Source organism: Hypanus sabinus, chromosome 26, assembly GCF_030144855.1.
Source record: "Hypanus sabinus isolate sHypSab1 chromosome 26, sHypSab1.hap1, whole genome shotgun sequence".
Lineage (NCBI taxonomy): Eukaryota > Metazoa > Chordata > Chondrichthyes > Myliobatiformes > Dasyatidae > Hypanus > Hypanus sabinus.
Window position 1 is genome coordinate 47,280,682 of NC_082731.1, and position 27,304 is coordinate 47,307,985.

The 27,304-nt window shown below is 43.8% G+C and overlaps 1 protein-coding gene across 1 annotated transcript in view; it reads right to left on the reverse strand.

Annotated features, from left to right (window-relative positions):
* The window catches only part of capns1b (calpain, small subunit 1 b), a 51,674-nt gene extending 24,588 nt beyond the window's left edge, over positions 1 to 27,086 (reverse strand). The window contains exons 1-4 of the mRNA XM_059951018.1: positions 26,929 to 27,086; positions 26,612 to 26,733; positions 12,061 to 12,079; positions 2,358 to 2,450 (exon numbers count right to left, since the gene is read on the reverse strand). Coding sequence (XP_059807001.1) covers positions 2,358 to 2,450; positions 12,061 to 12,079; positions 26,612 to 26,697 — 198 coding nt within the window. The 5' untranslated portion in view covers positions 26,698 to 26,733; positions 26,929 to 27,086. The remainder of the gene's footprint in view (positions 1 to 2,357; positions 2,451 to 12,060; positions 12,080 to 26,611; positions 26,734 to 26,928) is intronic.
* Positions 27,087 to 27,304: the final 218 nt, after the last annotated feature.

The following is a 27,304-nucleotide window of genomic DNA, read 5'->3' on the forward strand; positions in this document are numbered from 1 at the left end:
CCGGCTGTGTGGCAAAAAAAAAAGCACAACAGCATCTTTTCTATCTCAGGCAACTGAAGTTTGACATGAGCCAGGCATGGCATGATCCTCAGACTTTCTACAGGAGTACCATTGAAAGCATCCTTCTTGGCTGTATCACTGCCTGGTACGGGAACTGCACCAACCTTGATCACTGGGCACTACAGAGAGTAGTATGGACAGCCCAGCCCATCTGTGGACATGAGATTCCCTCATTTGAGGACATTTATAACAGATGGAGAAAGAAAGCCTGGAAGATCATCAGGGACACCAATCACCCCAACCATAAGCTGTTGCAGCTGCTTCCATCTAGCAACTGGTACCACAGCATTCAAGCCAGGACCAACAGGCTACAGGACAACTTCTTTCTACAAGCCATTAGCTTTATAAATTCACATGTCTGTACATTGCAACGGAGTTGTAACGCAAAGATTTTTGCTCCCTCACATTGTGGGAGAGATGCAAATTAAATAAATTCAAATTATCCACTTTGTAAGAGGCAGAGTATCTTCTAAAGTTTAGAATCTAAATGTTAAAAGGTAATATTGATATTCCAAAGCTCCACACATTTCAAAAATTTACACAAGCGATTCTGCAAGTGTTTGAAGACTAGAGAAACACAAAGTGCTGGTGGAACTCAGCAAGTCAGACAACATCTATGGAGGGAAATAAACAGATGATGTTTAAGGCTAAAATATTATCAATCAGGCACAGTTGGAACCTGGGAAAGCTATTGGGTTGGGTTCTGTTGGAAGAGGACAAGGACCCATGGCAGGCATGACATTTCAATTGCAAGACCATACCCACGGATATACTTGCAACTGAGAGAGAAGGACGAAGATTCACCAGATGGATTGCAGGGATGAGGGGGTCAAACATACCAATGTTTGTATTCGCCAATAAAGGATAAAAAGCAACAGCATTGAAATGTGCCAAGTCCATACAGGATTGCAGATGGTGGCCGGACCCGGTACATGGATTAGGTATCTTGAACAATGGGTTCACACTGTCTAAACAAGGCAGCCAGCCATTCAGGACAGCAGGACTGCACACAGGGGTTACGAGGTTCTGTTGTTGAGATTTTAGAGATGTAGGAAACAGATGTACTTACGGCAGTTAAGTGAACCCAAGTTCAGAGCCACACGATGTCAAGCTGCACAGCAGATTTTACAGGATGCACAATTGGCACTCAGTGAACTAGATACTGTACCTTATATGTAATATGGATTACATACAGTACCTTCCCCACATCTCTACACAATGAACTGGGTATTGAGGGGAGTCAATGGATTACATATGGTACCTTCCCCACAATCCTATACAGTGAACTGGGTACTGAGGGCAGACAGTGGGTTATACACCTTCCCCACATTTCTACCATAAATCACCATATAGAATCTATAGATAACTATACAGCACAAACAGGCCCTTCGGCCCAAAGGCACTATGCCAACCATTGAGCAGCCATTTGGAGATAGAGAGTTAGAGTAATACAAATTAAAAACTGGCCCTTTGACCCATCTCATCCATGCTAACCATGATGCGCAAGTCATTTACCTGTGTTTGGTCCCTATCCCTTTAAAACCTCCTATCCGTGTACTTATTTCAGATGCTATTATTTCCCATGCCTTAACCATTTCCTCCAGCAGCTCATTCCATACCCGTGTGTGAAAACTTGCCCCTTTTAAATTACAAATTCCATGCAATCTCTGCCATCTTCACAGCCCCCAGCACCTGCCCTTGCTGCCACAGAGAGTGAATGCTGCCAAGTTTGGATAGGTACATTGATGGTAGGGGTACAGAGGCCTATTCTCCCTATGCCAGTCAATGGGAGCAAGCAGCTTACATGGATTGGCACAGACTAGATGGGCAAAAGAGCCTGTTTCTGTATTGTACTTTTCTACAACTCTAGAAGATGCACAATGATCATCTTCACTGCCAATTGAATCCTTCAACCGTCTCTGTCAAAATGGCAAGACTGGGCTTTCTTTTCAAAATCATGCTGACTTTCGTAAATTATTTCCTACCTTTCCAAAAACACAAATCCTGTCCCATCAAATTTTCTCCAATACCTTTCCTACAACTGACACAAGGCCCATTGGCCTGGAGTTACCTGCTTATCTGCTGTTGTTTCTTAAATGAAGGAAATATATTAATCATACTCCAGCTTTCGGTCTCTTCACCATGGGTATTCAAATCAAAATTTATCAGACAAGTCTGCAATATCAAGACTCAGGTATCCATATTTTCCAGACAACCAGAATAAGTTAATGCGGGAGAAGCCTTCACAGTTGATAAGTTTATAATAGAAAGCGGTCACACGGATTCTTGATACTTACATCTCCCGCCAAGCTTTTGAAAATCTGCCGGAACTTTCTTTCCTCATCAGTCTCATGGGCCTCAACTTGCGAAATATGGCGGGGCTGCTCGGCCTACAAAATAAGAGTTAACAGGTCAGCAGAAATCCATGGAGTCTAAAAGATAGCTCTATTATAACATGTGATAACGATCTTGTGTTAAATGAGTTTGAGGCAAGGAACCTCTCATCTACTATCAATACTCAGTGTGCCTTCGTTCTTAAATCCAGAGTGGATAAATTCCATCAGGGACACAGATTCATGACATTGGTTGGGTTGCCAATTCTGATCATATATTTGTGAATGTTATCACTTGAGCACTTCCCAATAAAAGGGTTCACCCTATAGCACTAATCAATCTCACTCACCATTTCCAATCTCATGATGCTCTCTCTGAGCTGCCTTTTACCACTTCCCATGATACCAGGATCAGCAATCATGAGGTGCAGCAGCAATTAACTTGAACTTGCACTGTTTTAACCTTTTCCCTGTGACTTCCCTACATTAGGGAAACCAAACACAGATAACATTCACATCGAAGGCCACCCATGTTCAATCCGCCAGTGATTTCAGGCTTCTCTCTGCCTGACAACTTAATTTACACAATCCCATTCTGACCTGTCTACAGCCTCTTGCTTTGATACAATTCAAGTCTGAACAATACCCAAAGTTTGAAGTTCAAAGTAACATTTAACATCAGAGTACATACATGGTCACTACGTACAACCCCAAGATTCTTTTCCTCCTGGTATTTACTGGAAATAACTAGCAAAAATTTGAATCGGGAGCAAGTTACAGTTTGTGATTCAGCTGGGAGCTCAGAGAATTCGACCGTGTAGGGAGGATTTAAGCCTACCTGGTCAATACCTGTGGAGGAGGGGGAACTGCGCAGGCGCGAGTGACGTCAGCGTCGAGCGCGCACTTTAAAAGGCAGGACTTCTTTTCAGAGCGGGCAGCAGAGTCCTGGGCTTTGGCTAAGTGGGCTTCGGCGTAAGGGGACTTCGGTAAGCCTGTGTGATTGCTCGCTGAGGGGAAGAAGGTAAGGTCGCTAGGTGCTTTTTAGACATTCTATTAATCCAGTTCGGGTATGGGGGAGACAGTCAGAGCAGTGGTGTGCTCCGTATGCAGTATGTGGGAGGTCAGGGTCAACACAGTTGTCCCTGATGACCACACCTGCAAAAGGTGCGTCCAGCTGCAGCTCCTATCAGACCGAGTTAGGGAGTTGGAGCAGGAGCTGGATGAACTACGGATCATTCGGGAGGTGGAGGCAGAGATAGATAGGAGTTATCAGGAGGTAGTCACACCAAAAAACCAAGAAGTAGGCAGATGGGTGACGGTCCAGAGAGGCAGGGGGAGCAGGCAGAGAGAGCAGAGCACCCCTGCGGCCATTTCCATTAACAATAAGTATACCGTACTGGATACTGTTGATGGGGATGACCTACCAGGAATGAGTTGCAGTGGTCCTGCCTCTGGCACAGAGGTTGAACCCTCAACTAGAAAGGGGAGGAGGGAAGAGAAGAGAGCGATAGTTTTAGGGGACTCTATAGTTAGGGGGGCAGATAGGAGATTTTGTGGGGCAGATTGGGAGTCTCGGATGGTATGTTGCCTCCCTGGGGCCAGGGTCCGGGACATCTCAGATCGGGTGCAGGCTATTCTTGAGAGTGAGGGCTTGAACCCAGATGTAGTGGTCCATGTAGGGACCAATGATGTAGGTAAGGTGAGTGAGGGGGTCCTGCTTAGAGAGTTCAGGGAGTTAGGAGTGAAGCTGAAAGGCAGGACCTCCAGGGCGACAATCTCGGGATTGCTACCTGTGCCACGTGCGAGTGAGGCGAAGAATAGAATGATTATGCACATTAATACGAGGCTGAGAGCATGGTGCAGGAAGGAAGGGTTCAGGTTTTTGGATAATTGGTCTTTGTTTCAGGGACATTGGGATCTGTTTCAAAGGGATGGTCTACATCTGAACCGGAGGGGTACTAACATTCCTGCAGGAGTATTTGCCAGTGCAGCTCAGGGGGGTTTAAACTAGATGTGCAGGGGACAGGGATCCAGATCCAGAGGGTTGGTCAGAAGGTGCATGGGGTTAAATGTGTACAAGGTTTGGGTGATCTTGAGAAGGTCATCAAAATTCAGGGTGCAATTTGCCCGATGGAAGTTCAAGGAGCTGGGTTAGGTACAGTAGACAGTGCTTTAAGCAAAGAGAGAAGGAATGGGCTAAGAATTCTATACTTGAATGCGCGTAGTGTCAGAAATAAGACAGATGAGCTTGAAGCTCAGATGAAAATGGGGAACTACAATATTGTTGGGATAACGGAGACATGGCTGCAAGGGGATCAGGCCTGGGAATTGAGTGTACCAGGGTATACGTGCTATCATAGAGACAGAAATATGGGAAGAGGGGGTAGGGTGGCCCTGTTGGTGAGGAATGAGATTCAGTCCTTAGCAAGAGGTGACTTGGGAACAGGGGAAGTAGAGTCTGTGTGGATTGAGCTGAGGAATAGTAAGGGTAAAAAGACCCTAATGGGTGTTGTGTACAGGCCCCCAAACAGTAGCGTGGATATTGGGTACAAGTTGATTAGGGAGTTAACATTGGCATGTGCTAAAGGTAATGCAGTCATTATGGGAGATTTCAACATGCAGGTGGACTGGGAGAATCAGGTAGGTGCTGGACCCCAGGATAGGGAGTTTGTGGAGTGTCTAAGGGATGTATTTTTGGAACAGCTTGTGCTTGAGCCAACCAGGAACAAGGCTATCTTGGACTTGGTGATGTGTAATGAACAGGAATTGATAAGTGATCTTGAAGTAAAGGAGCCATTAGGAAGTAGTGATCATAACATGATAAGTTTTTATCTACAATTTGAGAGGGATAGGGGCAGATCAGAGGTGTCAGTGTTGCAATTAAATAAAGGAGACTACGGAGCCATGAGGGAAGAGCTGGCCAAAGTTAAATGGGCGGATGCCCTGGCAGGAAAGACAGTGGATCAGCAGTGGCAGATATTCTTGGCCATAATACAAAAGATGCAAATGCAGTTCATTCCAATGAGAAGGAAGGATTCAAAGAGGGGGAAGGGGCCACAGTGGTTGACAAAGGAAGTCAGAGATTGTATAGCATTAAAGAAAAAGAAGTATGACAGGGCTAAGATGAGTGGGAATACAGATGATTGGGAAAGTTTTAAGGAACAGCAGATCTTAACTAAAAAAGCAATATGGAGAGAAAAAATCAGGTATGAGCTCAGTCTAGCCAGGAATATAAAAGGGGATAGCAAAAGCTTTTTTAGCTATGTGAAGAGAAAGAAGATAGTTAAGAACAATGTTGGCCCCTTGAAGAATTAATTGGGAGAAATTGTTATGGAAAACAGGGAAATGGCAACAGAATTTAATGCGTACTTTAGATCTGTCTTCACCAGGGAGGACACAAGCAATCTCCCAGATGTATGGATGGGCCAGGGACATAAGATATCAGAGGAATTGAGACAGATTGACATTAGGAAAGAAACTGTGATGAGTAGACTGGTAGGACTGAAGGCTAATAAATCCCCGGGTCCAGATGGTCTGCATCCGAGGGTTCTAAAAGAGGTGGCTCAGGAAATTGCGGATGCATTGGTAATCATTTTCCAATGTTCCTTAGATTCAGGATCAGTTCCTGAAGATTGGAGAGTGGCTAATGTTGTCCCACTTTTCAAGAAGGGAGGGAAGGAGAAAACGGAGAACTATCGCCCTGTTAGTCTAACGTCAGTCATGGGGAAGATGCTTGAGTCCATTATTAAGGACGAAATAGTGGCACATCTAGATGGCAGAAATAGGATTAGGCCGAGCCAGCATGGATTTACCAAGGGCAAATCATGCTTGACTAATCTGTTGGAGTTTTTTTGAGGGTGTAACAAGGATGTTAGACGAGGGTAAGCCAGTGGATGTTGTGTACCTAGATTTTCAGAAGGCATTCGATAAGATGCCACATAGGAGACTGGTGAGTAAAATCAGAGCTCATGGCATTGGGGGCAGGGTTTCAACATGGATAGAAAACTGGTTGGCAGATAGAAAGCAAAGGGTAGCAGTGAATGGGTGTTTCTCGGACTGGCTGGAGGTGACTAGTGGGGTACCACAGGGCTCTGTATTGGGACCACAGCTCTTTACGATTTATGTCAATGATTTAGATGAGGGCATTGAAAACTATATCAGCAAGTTTGCTGACGATACTAAACTGGGTGGCAGTGTGACATGCGAAGAGGATGTTAGGAGAGTACAGGGAGACTTGGATAGGCTGAGTGAGTGGGCAGATACTTGGCAGATGTCATTCAATGTGAATAAATGTGAAGTTATCCACTTTGGAAGCTGGAACAAGAGGGCAGAGTATTGTCTGAACGGTGTCAAGTTAGGTAAGGGAGAAATGCAAAGAGACCTAGGAGTCCTAGTTCACCAGTCAATGAAGGTGAATGAGCAAGTGCAACAGGCAGTGAAGAGGGCAAATGGAATGTTGGCCTTTGTTACAAGGGGAATTGAATACAAGAGCAAAGATGTTCTTTTGCATTTGTACAGGGCCCTGGTGAGACCACACCTGGAATATTGTGTACAGTTTTGGTCTCCAGGTTTAAGGAAGGACATTCTGGCAATTGAGGAAGTGCAGCGTAGATTCACTGGGTTGATTCCTGGGATGGCAGGGCTGTCTTACGCAGAGAGATTGGAGAGATTGGGCTTGTACACGCTGGAATTGAGGAGATTGAGAGGGGATCTGATTGAAACGTTTAAGATAATTAAAGGATTTGATAGGATTGAGGCAGGAAATATGTTCCAGATGTTGGAAGAGTCCAGTACCAGAGGGCATGGATTGAGAATAAGAGGTCAGTTATTTAAAACAGAGTTGAGGAAGAGCTTCTTCTCCCAGAGAGTTGTGGAGGTGTGGAATGCACTGCCTCGGAAGACGGTGGAGACCAATTCTCTGGATGCTTTCAAGAAGGAGCTAGGTAGATATCTGATGGATAGGGGAATCAAGGGATATGGGGACAAGGCAGGGACTGGGTATTGATAGTGAATGATCAGCCATGATCTCAGAATGGCGGTGCAGACTCGAGGGGCCGAATGGTCTACTTCTGCACCTATTGTCTATATTGTCTAATAAAAAGGTGGAATTGTTTGATGTTGTGTACTTGGATTTCGAGAAGGCCTTTGACAAGGTGCCACACGAGGCTGCTGAACAAGTTACGAGCCCATGATATTACAGGAAAACTACCAGCATGAATAGAGCTTTGGCTGATTGGCTAGAGCCAAGGAGTGGGAATAAAGGGAGCCTTTTATGGTGTTCCACAGGTGTCTGCATTAGGACTGTTTCTTTTTACGTTATATGTCAATGATTTGGCTGACAGATTTGATGGCTTTGTGGCCATGTTTTCAGACAATACGAAGGTAGGTGGAGGGGCTGGTAGTGTCAAGAAGCAGAGAGGCTACAGAAGGACTTAGACAGATTAAGAAAATGGGAAAAGACATGGTAAATTGAATATTGTGTCAGGGAATGTAAGGTCAGGCACTTCAATAGAATAAAGGGTAGACTATATTCTAAATGGAGAGAAAATACAAAAATCTGAGGTACAAAAGGGACTTGGGAGTTCTTGTGGAGGATTCCCCAAAGCCTGGTATGGGAACTGTACTTCCCTCAATCGCAGGACTCTGCAGAGAGTGGTGCGGACAGCCCAGGGCATCTGTAGATGGGAACTTCCCACTATTCAGGACATTTACAAAGACAGGTGTGTAAAAAAAAGCCCAAAGGATCATTGGGGACCCAAGTCACTCCAACCACAAACTATTCCAGCTGCTACCATCCGGGAAACGGTACCACAGCACAAAAGCCAGGACCAACAGGCTCCGGGGCAGCTTCTTCCACCAGGCCATCAGACTGATTCATTCACGCTGATACAGTTGTATGTCTACGTTGTATTGACTGTCCTGTTGTACATACCATTTACTACAAATTACTATAAATTGCACATTACATTATGTCTAAATGTGCAAAGATTTTTACTCATGTACATGAAGGATGCAAGTAATAAAGTCAATTCAATTCAAATGCAATGTTTACATTTATTTCAAGGGGAATAGAGTATAAAAACAAGGAGATAATGCCGACACTTTATAAGACACTAATCAGGCCGCACTTGGAGTATTGTCAACAGTTTTGGGCCACTCATCTCAAAATGGATGTATTGTCATTGGAGAGAATCCAGAGGAGGTGCACAAGGACGTTCTGGAAAAGAGGGGATTAACATACAAGGAGAATCTGGCAGCTTTGGGCTTGTGCTCACTGGAATTTAGAAAAATGTGGGGGGGGGGGGGAATCTCATTTAAACCTATCTAATGTTGAAAGGACTAGATAAGATGGATGTGGAGAGGATGTTTTCCCTGGTGAGGGTCTCCAGAGGTAGAGGGCAAAGCCTCAAAATTGAGGGGTGACCTTTTAGTACAGAAGTAAGGAATAATTATTTTAGCCAAAGAGTGGTGAATCTGTGGAATGCTCTGCCACAGGCTGTGGTTGAAGCCAAGTCTATCGGTATATCTAAAGCAGAAGTTGATACATTACTGTTTGGTTGGGGCATCAAGGGATATGGTAAGAGGGCAGGTATATGAGACCTGGGATCAGCCATGATGAAATGGCAGAGTGGACTTGATGAGCTGAATGGCCTAATTCTGCTCCTATGTCTTACGACGTTTGCATTCATTTGGAGATGACTACGATACAAAAGCAAGGATATAACATGAAGGCTTCTTATGGCACAGGCCATGCCTCACTTGGGAGTACTGTGAACAGTTTTATCCCCCAATCTAAGAAAGGATTGGAGAGAGTTCAAAGGAGGATCACAAGAGTAATTTCGGATTGAAAGGCTCATCATATGAGGAGCGTTTATTGGCTCTGAGACTGCACTCAGTGGTATTCAGTTGATTGGTGGGAGGGGGAGAGAGGGAAGAATCTCTTTGAAGCCTAACCTATGTTGAAAGCCCTCAACAGAGTGGATACAGAGATATGGAGAGGATGTTTCCAATGGTAGGGTAGTCTATGACCAGAGGACACTGCCTCACGATAGAGGGAGGTCCATTTGGAATGGAGACGAAGAGGAATTTCTTTAGAGGGTGGTGAATCGGTGGAATTCGTTGTCACAGGCAGATGTGGAGGCCGAGTCATTGAGTATATTTAAGACATAGGTTGATAGACTGTTGATTAGTTAGGGCATGAAGGGATATGAGAAGGCTGGGAATTGGGGCTGAGAGGAAAATGCATCAGCTATGATGAAATGGACTGCCTCAAGGATTGGAATTTCCAGTCATCTTTCCAATTAGTAAAACCCTTTTGGCACTGGAAAGGGAGACTAACATTTATCTTGACCCAAAGTCTTCCCAAGATATCTTGTCATAGGCATGGAGCAAGGGGTCAGCATGTTCTTCTGAACAGGGAATGCTCATTTCTTTGTATTTCCCTCATTGGAGGGCACCTCTTGAAATCTTTTCGTCCACAGTAGAGAGAAGTGAGCTGTAAGAACCGCGAGATCACTGTTAGATGCAATCCTTTACCACAGTTAATCACTGCAGTTCTAACAAATGCAGACTTCAGTAATCCACAAATCTCTCCCCCTACCTCCCACCATGATTCAAACCCCAAGCATCTCATAGTGGAACAAGATCATTGACCCTCACTATCCTCTAGTATTGGCCCGGGACAGACTATTCCTCAGCCTAACACAGAAATCACCCTCCCCACTTTGGGACTTCTGACTGCCTCAGTAAAGCTGTCAACATAAAGACCCTTCTGACTCCAAACATTCGCACTCTCCCTCCTCCCATCAGGCAGAAGATACAAGAGCCTGAAAGCATGTACCACCAGGCTCAAGGACAGCTTCTATCCCATTGCTACAAGACCACTGAACTGATCGCCTGCACAGCAAAACCATCTCTTTACCTCGCAATCTAGATCAATGGCCTCACATGCACCGCTGCACTTTCCTCCAGGATGACCAAAACCTCATCATGATTTGGAGGCTTGTGTGCCTCAATACCCCAGAGGGCAACGCTGAATGGAGTCAGGGCTTAGTGTTTGTCTTTTGGTAGGGTCACCCATGCCAAACAGGTCAAAGGGTAGAGGCCAGACTGAGAGCGATCCACCAGTCCTACAGGTTTGGGGGTCCAGCTCAGGGCTAACAACCCTGACTGGTCAAATAAAGCTGTTCCAGAAACAGCAGTGAAGAATTCTTCTACATCTGAGTGTGATGGTATTCCTGAGTTTCCACTGGGGACTCGCATGACTGATGGTAGTGAAAACTGAGTGGAAGCTCGTGATGGAGGATCTTCATTGCTGCCCTGATTTAATCCTAGACCAATCATGGGACAATTTGCAATGACCAGGGCATAATGGGCAGTAAGTCAGTATTACACTTCCTCTGCTCTGCATTCTGTTATTGTTTAACCTCATACTACCTCAATGCACCATTTGATGTAGTGATCTGTACAGATGGTTTGTAAAAGTTTTTCCTTTGTACTGCAGCATAAAATGGCAATGAACTAATTTACTGTTCATGGGCAAACAATGGGATACAAGCCAATATCTTCAGTCAGCATACAACTCTCCATGACTCAGAATGGAAGGCAAAAGATAATTTACTAGTATACACCCCAGACCACTGGAGATCTCTCTACATTTACAGCCTTTAGTACAGCCCAACGGTGGTACAGTCATACAGCAGTTAGCATAATGTTTTCCCCCACATTACAAAGACCAAAGGTTCATTTATTATCAAAGCACGCATCCATATACAACTCTGAAATTTATCTTCTCCAGATAGATAAGAAACAAAGAAAGAGCATGAAAGCTATTCAGAGAGAAACATCAAACCCACCCCATACAATAAAAAGTACAGCAACCCGATCAACCAATGTACAAGTTAGGGTTTATTTATTTAGACCCTTCTGGCCCTTTGTGCCCCGCTTCCCTGCAATCTCCCAATTTAAACCTAGGCTAATCACTGGATAATTCACAGCGAACTATTAACCCACCAACCAGTACAGAATAGGCCCCTTTGGCCCAGTAACCCCTGATTTAATCCTAGACCAATCATGGGACAATTTGCAATGACCAATTAACCCCCTACCAACCTGCACATCTTTGGACTGTGGGTAGAAACCAGAGCACCCAGAGGAACCCACATGGTCATGAGGAGAATGCACAAACTCCTCAGACACTGGTGGCAGGAATTGACCCGAAGTAATATGTACTATAAAGCATTTTGCTAACCACTACGCTACTGTGCCCTCCTTGTGGGAATACTACGTTGGAACCAGAAGCACGACGATACTTGCAGGCTGCCCCCAGCACATCCTCGACGCAGACAGCTCACTTCATTGTATGATTAGATGTATGTGATTAATACAGTAACTTATAATTTTGTTTGCTTCCAGCAAGTCACTGCTTTGCTTCACCATTTTGTTTTAATCGGTTCTGTTGTGTTTCTTTGTTTTGTGGCTGTCTATAAGGAGACAAATTTCAAGGTTGCATTTTCATACATCCTCATATATACTTTGATAATAAATGTGCATTGAACATGTCATAAATAAAGCTAATCTTTAAGTTTGAACCCTCTAAGCTCAAATCTGGTACTAATCTTGATTGGCTTTAAACAGCAAGAAGAAAAAATATATCGCATATACTTACTGGTCCAGTAGACATTTGGCTGTAGGATGATTGGCAGGTGGGAAGGAGGAAGAGAAAGAAAGGAAGAAAAAAAATTATGTAGTAAACTTTTGGGCATTGTATATTTCAAATATACATGTTAACCATGCACCCATACCTTTCCCGTCTCAGTCTAAGCAACAACTATGCTGCTTACAAGCTTCCTCCTACACATTGTGTACTAACCAATATTCCCCCTAAATATTTTTTAAATGCATAAATATTTTTAAAGATTTATCTTTTAAAATTTCCTGCTCAGAGCAACAATTGTTATTTTTAAATGATTCAAATTTTTAAATGGTTTAAATAAGAAAATTCCAGTTGCATAGCAATGAAAGATGTGTGTGCGGGAGCATTTCAGTTACTGCACGGCTACACATCTACACTGCTTGGAGGGAACAGTGGGACTGAACAACACTTCAAAAGGTACCAGCAAACAGCACAAGTTCTTCACTCGAGTCCCTCAGTTTATCCAAGACCTTGCAGGATTGGACTCTCACATTTACCATCCCAGTATAGGTGAGAACCAATCTTCCCAATCCCAGACTAGTCTGAGACAAAACCACAAAGGATCCATCTAGGATATCCCAACACCTCACCACTGCAACAAGTAGTGAACCCAGCCCAATACATCAAGGGCACATCCCTGCCCACCACCAGTTGTATCTACAGGAAACACATCGTCAAGTAAGCAACATCTATCAAAAGCTTCCTGCCATTCGGGCCACGCCATCTTCTCACAGCTACCATAGGGCAGGAGGTACAGAAGCCTGAAGTCCCCCACCATCAGATTCAAGAACAGCTACTTCCCATCAACCATTTGGTTCTTGAACCAACCTGCACAACCCTAATCAGTACCTCAGTGCAGAAACACTGTGACCACTCTGAACTAAAACAGACTTCGTGTGTCATTTTCTTGTGTCTGATGCAGCTGCTAGAAATTTTTCATTGCACCTGTGCATACACGTGCTTGTGCAGATGACAATAAACTCGACCTTGACTTTGTCAGAGATGACAGAACAAGTTTATAAAAATAACTGAAAAACAAAATAACAGATACTGAAATCTGAAACTAAACAAGAAATGATAGAACTCAGTAGGTCAAGCAACTTCTGTGGAAAGAGAATCCATTCTGGGGAAGAGTCCTGACCCATAATGTTAACTGATTCCTCTTTCCTCAGATGCTTTTTGACTGGCCAAGGTCTTCCAACTTTTAACTTAGTTTTTAAAATAACTTTAACATTAAAAGCAAAATAATTCAAATTTTTTTTTACATCTTCTCACAGGAAAGGCAGCCTCACATCACTTACATACCAGCCCTTCCTGACATCAAGTTGATAAGTGGATAGAAAGTGTACCCAGCTCACTTCTCCCACACATCCATGCTCCCCCTGGTGGTGAGCTCAGTAGGGTTGTCATCTCACCATACTCTCAATACACAAGACATAGGAGCAGAATTGGGTCATTTGGCCCATCTAGTCTGCTCCACCATTCAATCATGGCTGTTCCTTTTATACCCTCCTCAGACCCACTTCCTGGCCTTCTCTTGATGCCATGTCCGATCAAGAATCTGTCAATCTCTGCCTTAATTACACCCAATGACCTGACCTCCACAACTGCCTGTGGTAATGAATTCCACAAACTCACCACCCTCTGGCTAAAGAAGTTTCTCCACATCTGTTTTAAATGGACACCCTCTATTCTGAAGCTATGCCCTCTGATCTTAGACTCCCCCACCATAGGAAACATCTTTTCCATACCTACTCTGTCAAGGCCTTTCAACATTCAAAACATTTCAATGTGATCCCTGCCCCCCCGCCATCCTTCTAAATTCCAGCGAGTACACACCAGGAGCCAATGTTCCTTGTATGATAACCCCTTCATTCCCAAAATCATCCTTGTGAACCCCCTCTGGGCCCACTCCAATGCCAGCACAATCTTGTCTTATATCATGCATCTCTGTTTTTGAACACCTCCATATAGAAAAGCAGAAGTGCTGAATATCAAATCATTGATAATGCACCAGTCCTTGCAGAACCGAGGTGTCGCAGCGCCACGGCCAATCAACCCGCTGAACTGAGGCGTCGCAGCGCCACGGCCAATCAACCCGCTGAACTGAGGCGTCGCAGCGCCACGGCCAATCAACCCGCTGAACTGAGGCGTCACAGCGCCACGGCCAATCAACCCACAGAACCCAGGCGTCGTAGCGCCACAGCCAATCAACCCACAGAACCCAGGCGTCGCAGCGCCATGGCCAATCAACCCGCTGAACCCAGGCGGCGCAGCGTCATGGCCAATCAACCCACAGAACCCAGGCAGCACATGTGTGGAGCTCGCATGTTCTTGCTCTGGATTTGTAGATTTCCCCTATCAGACCCGATTCTCTCCCACATCCCAAAGACATTCAGATCAATAGGTTAATTAGCTGCTGCAAATTGCCCCCAGCATGTAGGTGAGGGACAGATTCTTGAGGGGGGAATATTGATTGGAGAATGGGAAGAATATAACAAGGGGGATTGGTGTAGAATCAGTGAAAATAATTAGTGAAAACTCAGTGAGACAAAGGGCCTGATCTCATGCGGTTTTAACCATTAGACCACAAAACATAGGGGAATTAGGCCATTCAGCCCATCGAGTCTGCTCCACCATACCATCATGGCCTATTTATCATCCCTCTCAACCCCATTTCCCTGCATGATCCCCAAAACCTTTGATTAATGACTAATCAAGAACCCATCAACCTCCACTTTAAATATATCCAATGACTTGGCCTCCACAACCAACTCTGGCACTGCCCTCTGGCTGAAGAAATTACTCTTCCTTGTATTCTGAGGCTGTCTCCTCCATTCCAAGACTTCTCCCCACTCTTGGGAACATCCTCTACACATCTATTCTAATCAATAGGTTTCAATGAGATCACTCCTCATTCTTCCAAACTCCAGCAAGTACAGGCTCAGAGCTAAACAATGCTCATAATTTTTTTTAAAAAAAGATAAATAAATCACAGAATCTGCTGGTTTGCAGATGAATCACAGAAGGTTGGTTTGCTGGTGCAGCAGGCTATCAAGAAGGCAAATGGAATGTTGGCCATTGCTAGAGGGATTGAATTTAAGAGCAGGGAGGTTATGCTGCAACTGTACAGGGTACTGGTGAGACCACACCTGGAGTACTGCATGCGGTTCTGGTCTCCTTATTTGAAGGAGGATATACTGGCTTTGGAGGCGGTGCAGAGGAGGTTCACCAGGTTGATTTCAGGGATGAGGGGATTAGACTATGAAGAGAGATAGAGTCATCTGGGACTGTACTCGCTGAAAATCAGAAGCATGAGAGATCTTACAGAAACATAAAATTATTAAAGAGATATAACCATATAACAATCACAGCACGGAAACAGGCCATCCCGGCCCTCCTAGTCCGTGCCGAACTCTTAATCTCACCTAGTCTCACCTAGCCGCACTCAGCCCATAACCCTCCACTCCTTTCCTGTCCATATACCTATCCAATTTTACCTTAAATGACACAACTGAACTGGCCTCTACTACTTCTACAGGAACCTCATTCCACACAGCTATCACTCCCTGAGTAAAGAAACACCCCCTCGTGTTTCCCTTAAACTTCTGCCCCCTAACTCTCAAATCATGTCCTCTCGTTTGAATCTCCCCTACTCTCAATGGAAACAGCCTATTCACGTCAACTCTATCTATCCCTCTCAAAATTTTAAATACCTCGATCAAATCCCCCCTCAACCTTCTACGCTCCAATGAATAGAGACCTAACTTGTTCAACCTTTCTCTGTAACTTAAGTGCTGAAACCCAGGTAACATCCTAGTAAATCGTCTCTGCACTCTAATTTATTGATATCTTTCCTATAATTCGGTGACCAGAACTGTACACAATATTCCAAATTTGGCCTTACCAATGCCTTGTACAATTTTAACATTACATCCCAACTTCTGTACTCAATGCTCTGGTTTATAAAGGCCAGCGTTCCAAAAGCCTTCTTCACCACCCTATCTACATGAGACTCCACCTTCAGGGAACTATGCACTGTTATTCCTAGATCTCTCTGTTCCTCTGCATTCCTCAATGCCCTATCTTTTACTCTGTATGTTCTTTTTGGATTATTCCTGCCAAAATGTAGAACCTCACACTTCTCAGCATTAAACTCCATCTGCCAACGTTCAGCCCATTCTTCTAACCGGCATAAATCTCCCCGCAAGCTTTGAAAACCCACCTCATTATCCACAACACCTCCTACCTTAGTATCATCGGCATACTTACTAATCCAATTTACCACCCCATCATCCGGATCATTTATGTATATTACAAACAACATTGGGCCCAAAACAGATCCCTGAGACACCCCGCTAGTCACCGGCCTCCATCCCGATAAACAATTATCCACGACTACTCTCTGGCATCTCCCATCTAGCCACTGTTGAATCCATTTTATTACTCAGCATTAATACCTAACGACTGAACCTTCTTAACTAACCTTCCATGTGGAACTTTGTCAAAGGCCTTGCTGAAGTCCATATAGACTACATCCACTGCCTTACCCTCGTCAACATTCCTCGTAACTTCTTCAAAAAATTCAATAAGGTTTGTCAAACATGACCTTCCACGCACAAGTCCATGCTGCCTACTCCTAATCAGATCCTGTCTATCCAGATAATTATAAATACCATCTCTAAGAATACTTTCCATTAATTTACCCTCCACTGATGTCAAACTGACAGGTCTATAATTGCTAGGCTTACTTCTAGAACCCTTTTTAAACAATGGAACCACATGAGCAATACGCTAATCCTCTGGCACAATCCCCGTTTCTAATGACATCTGAAAGATCTCCGTCAGAGCTCCTGCTATTTCTACACAAACTTCCCTCAAGGTCCTGGGGAATATCCTGTCAGGACCCGAAGATTTATCCACTTTTAAATTTCTTTAAAGCGCCAGTACTTCTACCTCTTTAATTGTCATAGGTTCCATAACGAAGAGAAGAAATCATTCAAAATTTCTCCCATCTCCCTCGGCTCCACACATAGCTGACCACCCTGATTCTCTAAGGGACCAATTTTATCCCTCACTATCCTCTTGCTTTTAATATAACTGTAGAAACCTTTCGGATTTACTTTCACCTTATTTGCCAAACCAACCTCGTATCATCTTTTAGCTTTTCTAATCTCTTTAAGATTCCTTTTACATTCATTATACTCCTCGAGTAATTACTTTACTCCATGCTGCCTATATCTATTGTAGACATCCCTCTTTTTCCAAACCAAGTTTCTAATATCCCTTGAAAACCATGGTGCTTTCAAACCTTTAACCTTTCCTTTCAACCTAAAAGGAACATAAAGATTCTGTTCCCTCATAATTTCACCCTTAAATGACCTCCATTTCTCTATTACATCCTTCCCATAAAACAACTTGACCCAATCCACTCTCTCTAAATCCCTTCGCATCTCCTCAAAGTTATCCTTTCTCCAATCAAAAATCTCAACTCTAGGTCCAGTCCTCTCCTTCTCCATAATTATATTTAAGCTAATGCTATTGTGATCACTGGACCCGAAGTGCTCCCCAACACATACATCCGTCAGCTGACCTATCGCATTCCCTAACAGGAGATCCAACACTGCCCCATCTCTAGTCGGTACTTCTATGTATTGTTGCAAAAAACTATCCTGCACACATTTCACAAACTCTAAACCATCCAGCCCTTTTACAGAATGCGCTTCCCAGTCTACGTGTGGAAAATTAAAATCTCCCACAATCACCACCTTGTGTTTACTCAAAATATCTGCTATCTCCTTACACATTTGCTCTTCCAACTCACGCTCCCCATTAGATGGCCTATAAAACACTCCTATCAGTGTCACTACACCTTTCCCATTCCTCAATTCCACCCAAATAGCCTCCCTAGAGGAGCTCTCTAATCTATCCTTCCAAAGCACCGCCATAAGATTTTCTCGGACAAGCAATGCAACACCTCCTTCTCTGGCCCCTCCTACTCTATCAGGTAAGATACAGGCAGAAAAGTTGTTTCCAGTGGTAGGAGAGACTAAAATTAGGGGACACAACCTCAAGATTTGTGGGAGTAATTTAGCTGAGGAGGAACTGCTTTTCCCGGAGAGCGGTGAATCTGTGGGATTCTCTGCCCAATGAAGCAGTGGAGGCTACCTCAGTAAATATATTTAAGACAAGGTTGGATAGATTTTTGCACAGTAGGGGAATTAAGGGTTATGGGGAAAAGGCAGGTAGGTGGAGAGAGTCCATGGCCAGATAAGCCATGATCTTATTGAATGGTGGAGCAGGCTAGATGGGCCAGATGGCCAACTCCTGCTCCTATTTCTTGTGTAATCATAAAAAGTAGTTACCAATCTCAATCACAAGGGCTGAAATTTTTCAGTCTATGTGCCTAACTACACAAAACAACTAATCCTCACAATTATGGGCTCACACTAAGAATGACTCAGTGATATTCGTTACACACAGTGGACACTTTATCGGGAACTTCCTGTACCTAATAAAGTGCCCACCGAGTGTGTTTGTGATCGTCACTGCTGTAGCCCATCTACTTCAAGATTCCATGCGTTGTGCGTTCAGAGATGCTCTTCTGCACATCACTGGTGTAATAAGTGGTTATTTGAGTTACTGTTGCCTTCCTGTCAGCTTGAACTAGTTTGGCCATTTTCTTCTGACCCCTCTCATTAACAAGGCATTTTTACTCATAAAGCTGCTTCTCACTAGATTATTTTTCATCCCACACCATTCTCTATAAATTCTAGAGACTTGTGCATGAAAATGTAGATGGGTGGGTTAGTAAGATTGTGGATGATACCAAGATCAGTGGAGTTGTGGATAATGTCGAAGATGGCAAAGAATACAGCACGATACAGATCAGTTGCAAATATGGGGAGAGAGGTGGCAGATGAAATTTAACCCAGATAGATTTCACCTCTTTCTAAATGTGCTGTTATCACTTCTTTGATAACTGACTCTAGCATTTTCCCCACCACCAATGTCAGACTCACCAGTCTATAATTCCCAGGTTTTTCTCTCTCTCCTTTTTTTTTTAAAAAAAGTGGGGTTACATTAGCCACCCTCCAATCCTCAGGAACTAATCCAGAACCTAAGGAGTTTTGAAAAATTATCACTAATGCATCCACTATTTCATGGGCTACTTCCTTAAGCACTCTGTGATGCAGACCATCTGGCCCTGGGGATTTATCTGCCTTTAATCCCTTCAATTTACCTAACACCACTTTCCTACTAACATGTATTTCCCTCAGTTCCTCCATCTCACTAGACCCTCGGTCCCTTACTATTTCCGGAAGATTATTTATGTCCTCCTTAGTGAAGACAGAACCAAAGTAGTTATTCAATTGGTCTGCCATGTCTTTGTTCCCTATGATCAATTCACCTGTTTCTGACTGTAAAGGACCTACATTTGTCTTGACCAATCTTCTTCTTTTCACGTATCTATAAAAGCTTTTACAGTCAATTTTTATGTTCCCTGCCAGCTTTCTCTCATAATCTTTTTTCCCTTTCCTAATTAAGCCCTTTGTCTTCCTCTGCTGGTCTCTGAATTTCTCCCAGTCCTCAGGTGGGCCGCATTTTTTTTGCTAATTTATATGTTTCTTCTTTGGACTTGATACTATCCCTAATTTCCCTTGTCAGCCACGGGTGCACTACCTTCCCTGGTTTATTCTTTTGCCAGGAAGTTAGATATGGCCCTTGTGGCTAAAGGGTTCAGAGGGTATGGAGAGAAAGCAGGTACAGGGTTCTGAGTTGGATGATCAGCCATGATCATACTGAATGGTGGTGCAGGCTCGAAGGGCCGAATGGCCTACTCCTGCACCTATTTTCTATGTTTCTAGATGCAAGATGTTGCACCTCAATAGGGCAAATGCAAGGAGACAGTGCACTGTTCAGGGCAAGACCCTTAACAATGTTGCTGAGTAGAGATTTTGGGATCCAATTTCATAGCTCATTGAAAGTGGCTACACGGGTCGATAGGGGGATTAAGAAGGCTTATGGAATGCTTGCTTTTATTAGTCAAGGCATTGAGTTCAAAAGTCTAGAGGTTATGCTGTAACTTTATAAAACTCTGGTTAGGCCACATCAGGAACAAAGCGTACAGTTCTGGTCACCCCACTATAGGAAGGATGTTGAGGCTTTGGAGAGGGTTCTGAAGAGGCTTACCAGGATGCTGCCTGGTTTAGATTGCATGAGAGGCTGGATAAACTTTTTTCCCTCCCTCTGGAGTGCCAGAGGCTGACTGGAGATCTGACAGAATTTTACAAGATTATAGGCCTAGATAGAGTGGACAAAGAGAATCCATTTCCCAGGGTTGAAATGTCTAATACCCGGGTGCATGCACTGAGGTGAGAGGGGGTAGGTTCAAAGGGGATGCAAGTGGCAAGTTTTATTTTTACTCAACTGGTGCCTGGAATGCTCCAACCAGTATGGTGGAGACGTTTAGATAGGCATATGAATACAAGGAAGATGGAGGGATAAGGACATGGTGTAAGACAGAAGAATCAGTGTTTGGATGTCTCTTTGATTTGCTTTTTAGCTGAATTGACACAATATTATGGGCCAGTAGATTCTGAGATACTCAAACCACCCCATCTGACACCAACAATCATTCCACGGTTAAAGCCACTTAGATCATTCCTCTCCTTTCTGATCTCTGGTCTGAACACAACTGAACCCTTTGACCATGTCTGCATACTTTTATGCATTGAGTTGTTACCACACAATTGGTGATTAGATATTTGCATTAGCAAGGTGTATGTGTACCTAATAAAATGGCCACAGTAGGCAAACAACACGAAATGCTTTCATGTCAATGTTCATCATAGATCAGTTATCAGAGTTTTGTAACAATATAGTTCACCATCATTACACTGTTAAACAATCTCCCTTTTAACATCTGAAACAGGAAGTGTCAGATTGGTGTGATTGACTAAAGTTTCCAGATGCTACAGACTATTTGCAGTTCAGACCTTGTGCCCAGCATTTTCCAAAGGGAAATTCTCAGTGCACGAAGGAAGGGTGATGCTCTAATTAGGCATTTTGTAAGTGGGTCTTAAAATAAAAAGGATCAAACCTATTAAATTCAATAGAAAACTACATTAGCGGCATTGCATCTGGTGATATGAATCCAGAGATTCTTCAGAAGTCAAAAATCAACAAAGCTTGGCAATTACAGCTGTTTTATTAAGTGTTACAAGAACAAAGATACCATTGTGTTATCTCAAACTAGAGATAACACCGCTTTTATAGATAGAGAATTACTCTATAAATCAGATTCAAAGTCGCAGTAAAACTGAGAAGCTTCAGGAACATTTGGAATGAGTCAACAACAGTTATAGGAAATTTACTGAACAATTGCACACATATACAGTAGGTGATTATATAAAATAAAAGCCAGCACAGGAAAGTTAAACTATAAAAAAAAGTGATGAATTTGTGGAATTTGTTGCCACAGGAGGCTGTAGAGGCCAAATCAATGAGTATACTTAAGGTAGAGGTTGATATATTCTTGATTGGTCAGAGCATGAAGGGATACCAGATAGGAAAGAAGAGATGGAGAGAAAGGCAGGAATTTAGGGCTGAGGGAAATGGATCAGCCATGATGATACAGCAGAGCAGACTCGATGGGCTAAATGGCCCAATTCTGCTCCTATATCTAATGACCTTATGAATGATAATTCTGCACCCTGATCCAACAGCAGTTAAAATTTATGTAACACTCTCTGAATACTTGAGACTATTTATTTGGCTTTAATGCATTTTGCAAATAATCTATTTTCACTCAACTCCAAGAACTTTCACATTATATACTGTAAATACAATTGCTGCACAAAATTAGACTTTATCCCCACTCCCATGGAAAGGGAATCAAAAACTAGAGTGTATAGGGTTTTAGTGAGAAGGACAACTTCTTCACACAGACCGATGTGTGTGTGGAACGACTAGCAGAGAAAGAACAATGATGACATTTAAAAGTCATCTAGACGAGTATTTGAGAGGAAAAGTTTCAAGGACTCTGGGTCAAAATTAGGCAAATAGGACTAGCTTAGAGGTGCAAGTTGGGCCAAAGAGCCTTTTCCCATTTTGTATGACTCTCCAACAAATTTCCCCATGTTGATTGGGAGATAATGTATTGAACTGATGACAGTGTGTCAATCCACTCACAACTCCTGCTTAGAAATGCCCATGAAACATCTGAGAGATGGTTACACAGGGTCCAGTCTTATCGTCCAATTTGGCGCATCAATCTGCTGGAGAAACTCCAGAGTGTTGAGCAACATCTGTTTGGAGACGAGGAGTTGATAAGGAACCGTTGAAGTTTCAGATTGAAAAGCTGTGAAGTCAGTCATGGTTCGTTGATATACCCCCTCACACAAGACTTCATTGTGACCTTGGAACAGATGCTCCAACGCAGAACACAAGGAACTGCTGCACGGTGGAGACAAGGTCAACCCTGGATGCAAGGCAGCTGGCTAACAACTAGTACAGAACAGGGGGAAAAAGCACCCGGCTTTATGAAACTGGACGATAAGACTGAAAAAATGCTGCACGGAATTCCTCATGACAATACTGTCAGGACTCGTTCTTCAAGAACCCAAGGGAAGGGCCAACATCACAAATACAATATCAAAGTCACTCCTACTGGGATTCCACATGACGCATTACCATCACCAAATGGGTTATTAATCAGTGTGCACATCCTTGTATTTTGAAGAAACAAGAGTTTCAGGATTCTTTTAACAATAGGCACTTAAGGTGATATTCATGACTATCCCAGAATATTCCAAATGAGTCAGCGCCATCCCATCAGGATATTTGCTGTACCACTTAGCCAAAGCAGCTAACGTTATCATATCCTGATACTAGAAATGCATTCCCATTGAAATCGGGGATTGGATAAAGTGTGTGACAACCAGAAAACATAACTGAATTTTTCCCTGAACATGTAGAGTCTACACAGTGCATTCTCCTCAAGACCGCACATACTTCCTCCAGATGCTCCGGTTTCTTCCCATATTCCATAGATGGGCAGGTTAGGGTTAGTGAGTTGTGGGCATGCCACGTAGGGCCGGACTTGCAGGCTGCCCCCAGCACACCCTCACTGACTTGACATGTGAAATGTGTCATCTTCAGCACAGTGTAGTGGTTAGCATGACACTATTACAGCACAGAGTACAATCCCAGGTCCTGACTGCGAGGAGCTCGTACCTTCTCCCCGTTACTGTGGGGACTTCCTCTGGGTGCTCCAGCTTTCTCCCACATTCTGAAGTACAGGTTAGGAGTTTCATTGGTCATGTGGTAACTGGGCAGTGTGGGCCTGGAAGGCCCCGAAACCACTCTCTAGCTCTAGTTTTCTTCGTATTTGTATTTTTAAATCAATCTTGTTCCTTCTGCACCCAGGGAGACAACACCTCATGGAGCCAAGAGCTCACCAGTCTGAACAGATCATTCCGCCCTGTGAAACTACACACGCATCGGGTGACTGAGAAAATAGACCTGGCCTTGCCTGAGGCCTTGCAGCCACGCTGTCACATTACAAATGTATATACTGTGGATCCCACAAATAGCAAGGCAATACGTTCCAAAATCCACAGTCTTGGACAGACTTGAACCGAGAGATCGCTATTGACTTTTGTTTTAAATACCTGGTCTAATTTCTCAACCAAATGAGAAAACACCACCCTCTCAGCAGGTCAGGCAGAATCCATGGAAGGAAATGAATGGTAGACATTTCAGGCCAGGACCCTTCATCGGGTAGCCTGACCTGCTGAGTTGCTCCAGTATTGTGTGTGTGTGTGTGTGTGTTGCCCAAGATTTCCAGCATCTGCAGAACATCTTAAGACTGAGTTCTGTACCGGGGACCTCAGAACTGGAGTTGAACTAATTAGTTCTCAGAAGCTGTAAAGTTACCCAACGAGCCAAAAATCAACAACACTCCCGCCCTTTTTAACTGGGCCCCTGTACATCAGATGCCCCAATCACCTGAGGAGAACAGCAGCCAACGAAAGTAGCACAGGAATGATCCACATCAGATTCCAGAGGGTCACTGCATTGAATGTAGTCAAGACCCACTGCAGTTCACAAGGCATTGCTCAACACACTGGGTACAGCACTGAGAGGCCATTCAGTCCAGCAACTCGACACAAGCCAATGGAAACACTTACAATCTGAGTCCTCTGTGATTTTAAATATTCCCCATCAGATCACCTCACAACATCCTCTTCCAAAACTGTACCCTGTTTTCCAGTCCAAAAGTCCCTTTCCACAAGATTCATACAAGTAAATTTCTTCTGCACCTTCTCCAAAGATTTTATGTCCCAACCAGATTGGGACAACAGATTGGGACAACTGTGGCTGAACCAGTGCTCTGATGGGTTGGTTGTGACTAACCTGCCCTTAAACGTAGAACGTAGGCCATCATCACGCAGTACAGGCCCTTTGGCCCACAATGTTGTGCTGACCCTTTACCTATCCAAAAATCAATCTAACCCACATAAGACATCCATCTGCCTATCCAAGAATCTCTAACAAGTGTCCTTAATGCATCTTCCTCCAATACACGCATCTATCAGTCTGTAAAAGAAAACTCTAATAACTCTCTAGACTTCCCTCCTTAACATTACCCATAAAACTTTTAAGCACTCTCTCACCTGCCCTCCCTCTTCCAACGAGCAGTAGGTAGAACTCAGACCCTTCTATATTGCCCCTTGCCACCAACATCTAATAGCTCATTATTCAACAAGAGAAGTTCAGCTGTCACGTACTTCCTTTAAAGACTGTGCAAGTTCAAGACACTCTCAAATTCAGTGTCATCCTCACACTGTACCCAGTGCACCCCATACCTAATAAAGTGGCCACTGATCTGTGGACTTCACCTGCTGTAGCCCATTCACCTCAAGGTTTGACGTGCTGTGCATTCCGAGATGCTCTTCTGCACACCACTGTTGGAACACGTGGTTATTTGAGTTCCTGCCAGCTTGAACCAGTCTGGTCATTCTCCTCTGACCCCTCTCATTATCAAGGCCTTTATGCCCAAAGAACCACAACTCACTGGATTTATTTTTGATTTTTCACACCATTCTCTGTAAACTCCAGAGACTGTTGTGTGTGAAAATCCCAGGAGATCAGCAGTTTCTGAGATACTCAAACCACCCCATCTGGCACCAACAATCATTCCACAAAGCCACTTAGATCACATCTCTTCCCCATTCTGATGTTTGGTTTGAACAATATCTGAACCTCTTGACCATGTCAGCATGCTTTCATGCATTGAGTTGCTGCTACATAATAGGCTGATTAGATATTTGCATTAATGAGCAGGTGTACTATGAAAAGCAGTGACCATCACACAAACATCTGAGGGCTCACTCACTGCCTCAGATCACTGAAGAATTGTCCCTTCGTATTACACTCCCTTCTGTCTTGGCAGCAAGCCTGTTTTGAAGTACTATACCAAAAACATTTTTCGTTTTGTCTCATTGTCAGAACACCAAGCAAACCGGTGAGGTGCATTCCCAACCACTTGTGGGAGCTTGCTGTGTCCAGTGAGCTACAGGCATGCTTCCTACAGACAGACCAATGAAAGGCTACATGTATGTACACAAGAGTTCAGAGGGAACCACACTGAGTCACAGTCTACAGTTTGCGTCTGCCTGTTTAAGAACACTTGGCACAGGAAAGTGGTACAAAGAGAACTTCCAGGGAAGAAGGGCTTGGTCCAGGAGGGACAAAATAATCAAACAGATGAGGCAAAGTAATTTCACTGTAACTCAATATTCAGAGATAGCTGGAGAGTAGATAAAGATTAATATCGCCAATTAGATTGTAGTTTGATTGATTTTACACAGTGAAGTCCAAATACAGCTTTATTTGAACTAAGAGCAGTTTGTCTCAGAATTTATAGTTACTGTACTTCGCACCTAGGGTGGGTTTAAGTCTTTGCTGAAGCTGTTTAAATATAGTAGGCCGACAAAAATAAAAATCTGCGGCGACTTTTAAACTTCATAATTTCAGAATGGCTTCCATGGAAATTTGACCTGGAAGCCAGTAATAAGCCAAATGGAGTTTTGTGCAGAATTAATAACTTGTTTGAACAACGGCTTTGCGCAAGTCCGCGATACCCAGTCGGTGAACCACGCCCGCAGAAACAGAATGAAATGCAGATCCGGCAAATGACAAGATCCCGCAGGCGATACCATATATTAAAAAACATTTCCTGCAAACTCAGTAATTGCAAACTTTCTGAAAATATATTTAATTTTTTATGTATTTTTAAAATAAAATCACATCCCGGGAGGGAATAATACGGCAGACTGACTGACCGACTAGGTACTGGAGAGTGAGAAAGGGCTAGGCTCTTGAGCGAACACAGCCGCAATGGGCCGAATGGTCCCATTTAACCACCCCTACCCCCTCCCCGCTTATGAGTTCAAGTCCAGAGCGATGCGATGAAGCAAATTCCGAAGAGAGAGGGAGTGCCAGGAAACTAACTCACCCAATCACGCCAGCCAGGCCTTGCAGGAGTTGGTTGGCCAGGCCGGAGCCGCCAGCGCCAGCGGCGCCGCTCAGAAAACGGAACATGGTGAAGTTAAAGGGTTTAGTGGCTGGGAAGAGCAGCTGGAAGGGAGAAAGAGAGACACACAAGGTTAATTTCAGAGGAACTTCAGCCAGGATCCGCATCAATTTCAGCCCAAGCTACAATGTTTCAGCTATTAGATACAATGATTATCGTCGTTCCGAAAATGTTCCCTCCCCCAAGCTTCAATAACTCATTGTGTATAGAAGAGAAACACAGGCGGAAAAAATTCTCACCAACTAAAAGACCGAGCTGGATGCAAATGGCGCTGCTCTGCCACCGATTTTTGCTTTAAAGCTGTCAGTCCTGTTCCCCGTCCCCACCCATTGACGATCCACGCATAACCACTCTGGGTCCTAACGCCCCTTTCGTTTCTGGTTGCTAAGCAACTTTTGGTCGATTGGCTGTCAATTTTTTTTCAGGAGACTATATAGAAGGTATAAACAGAAAAGATTCTGCAGATGCTGGAAATCCAGAGCAACGCACACACAATGCTGGAGGAACTCTGCAGGTCAGGCAGCATCTATGGAAAGGAATAAACAGCTGACATTTCGGGCCGAGACCCTTCACCTTTCTTCTCCAGTCCTTACTTCACCCCCCCCACACCACCCG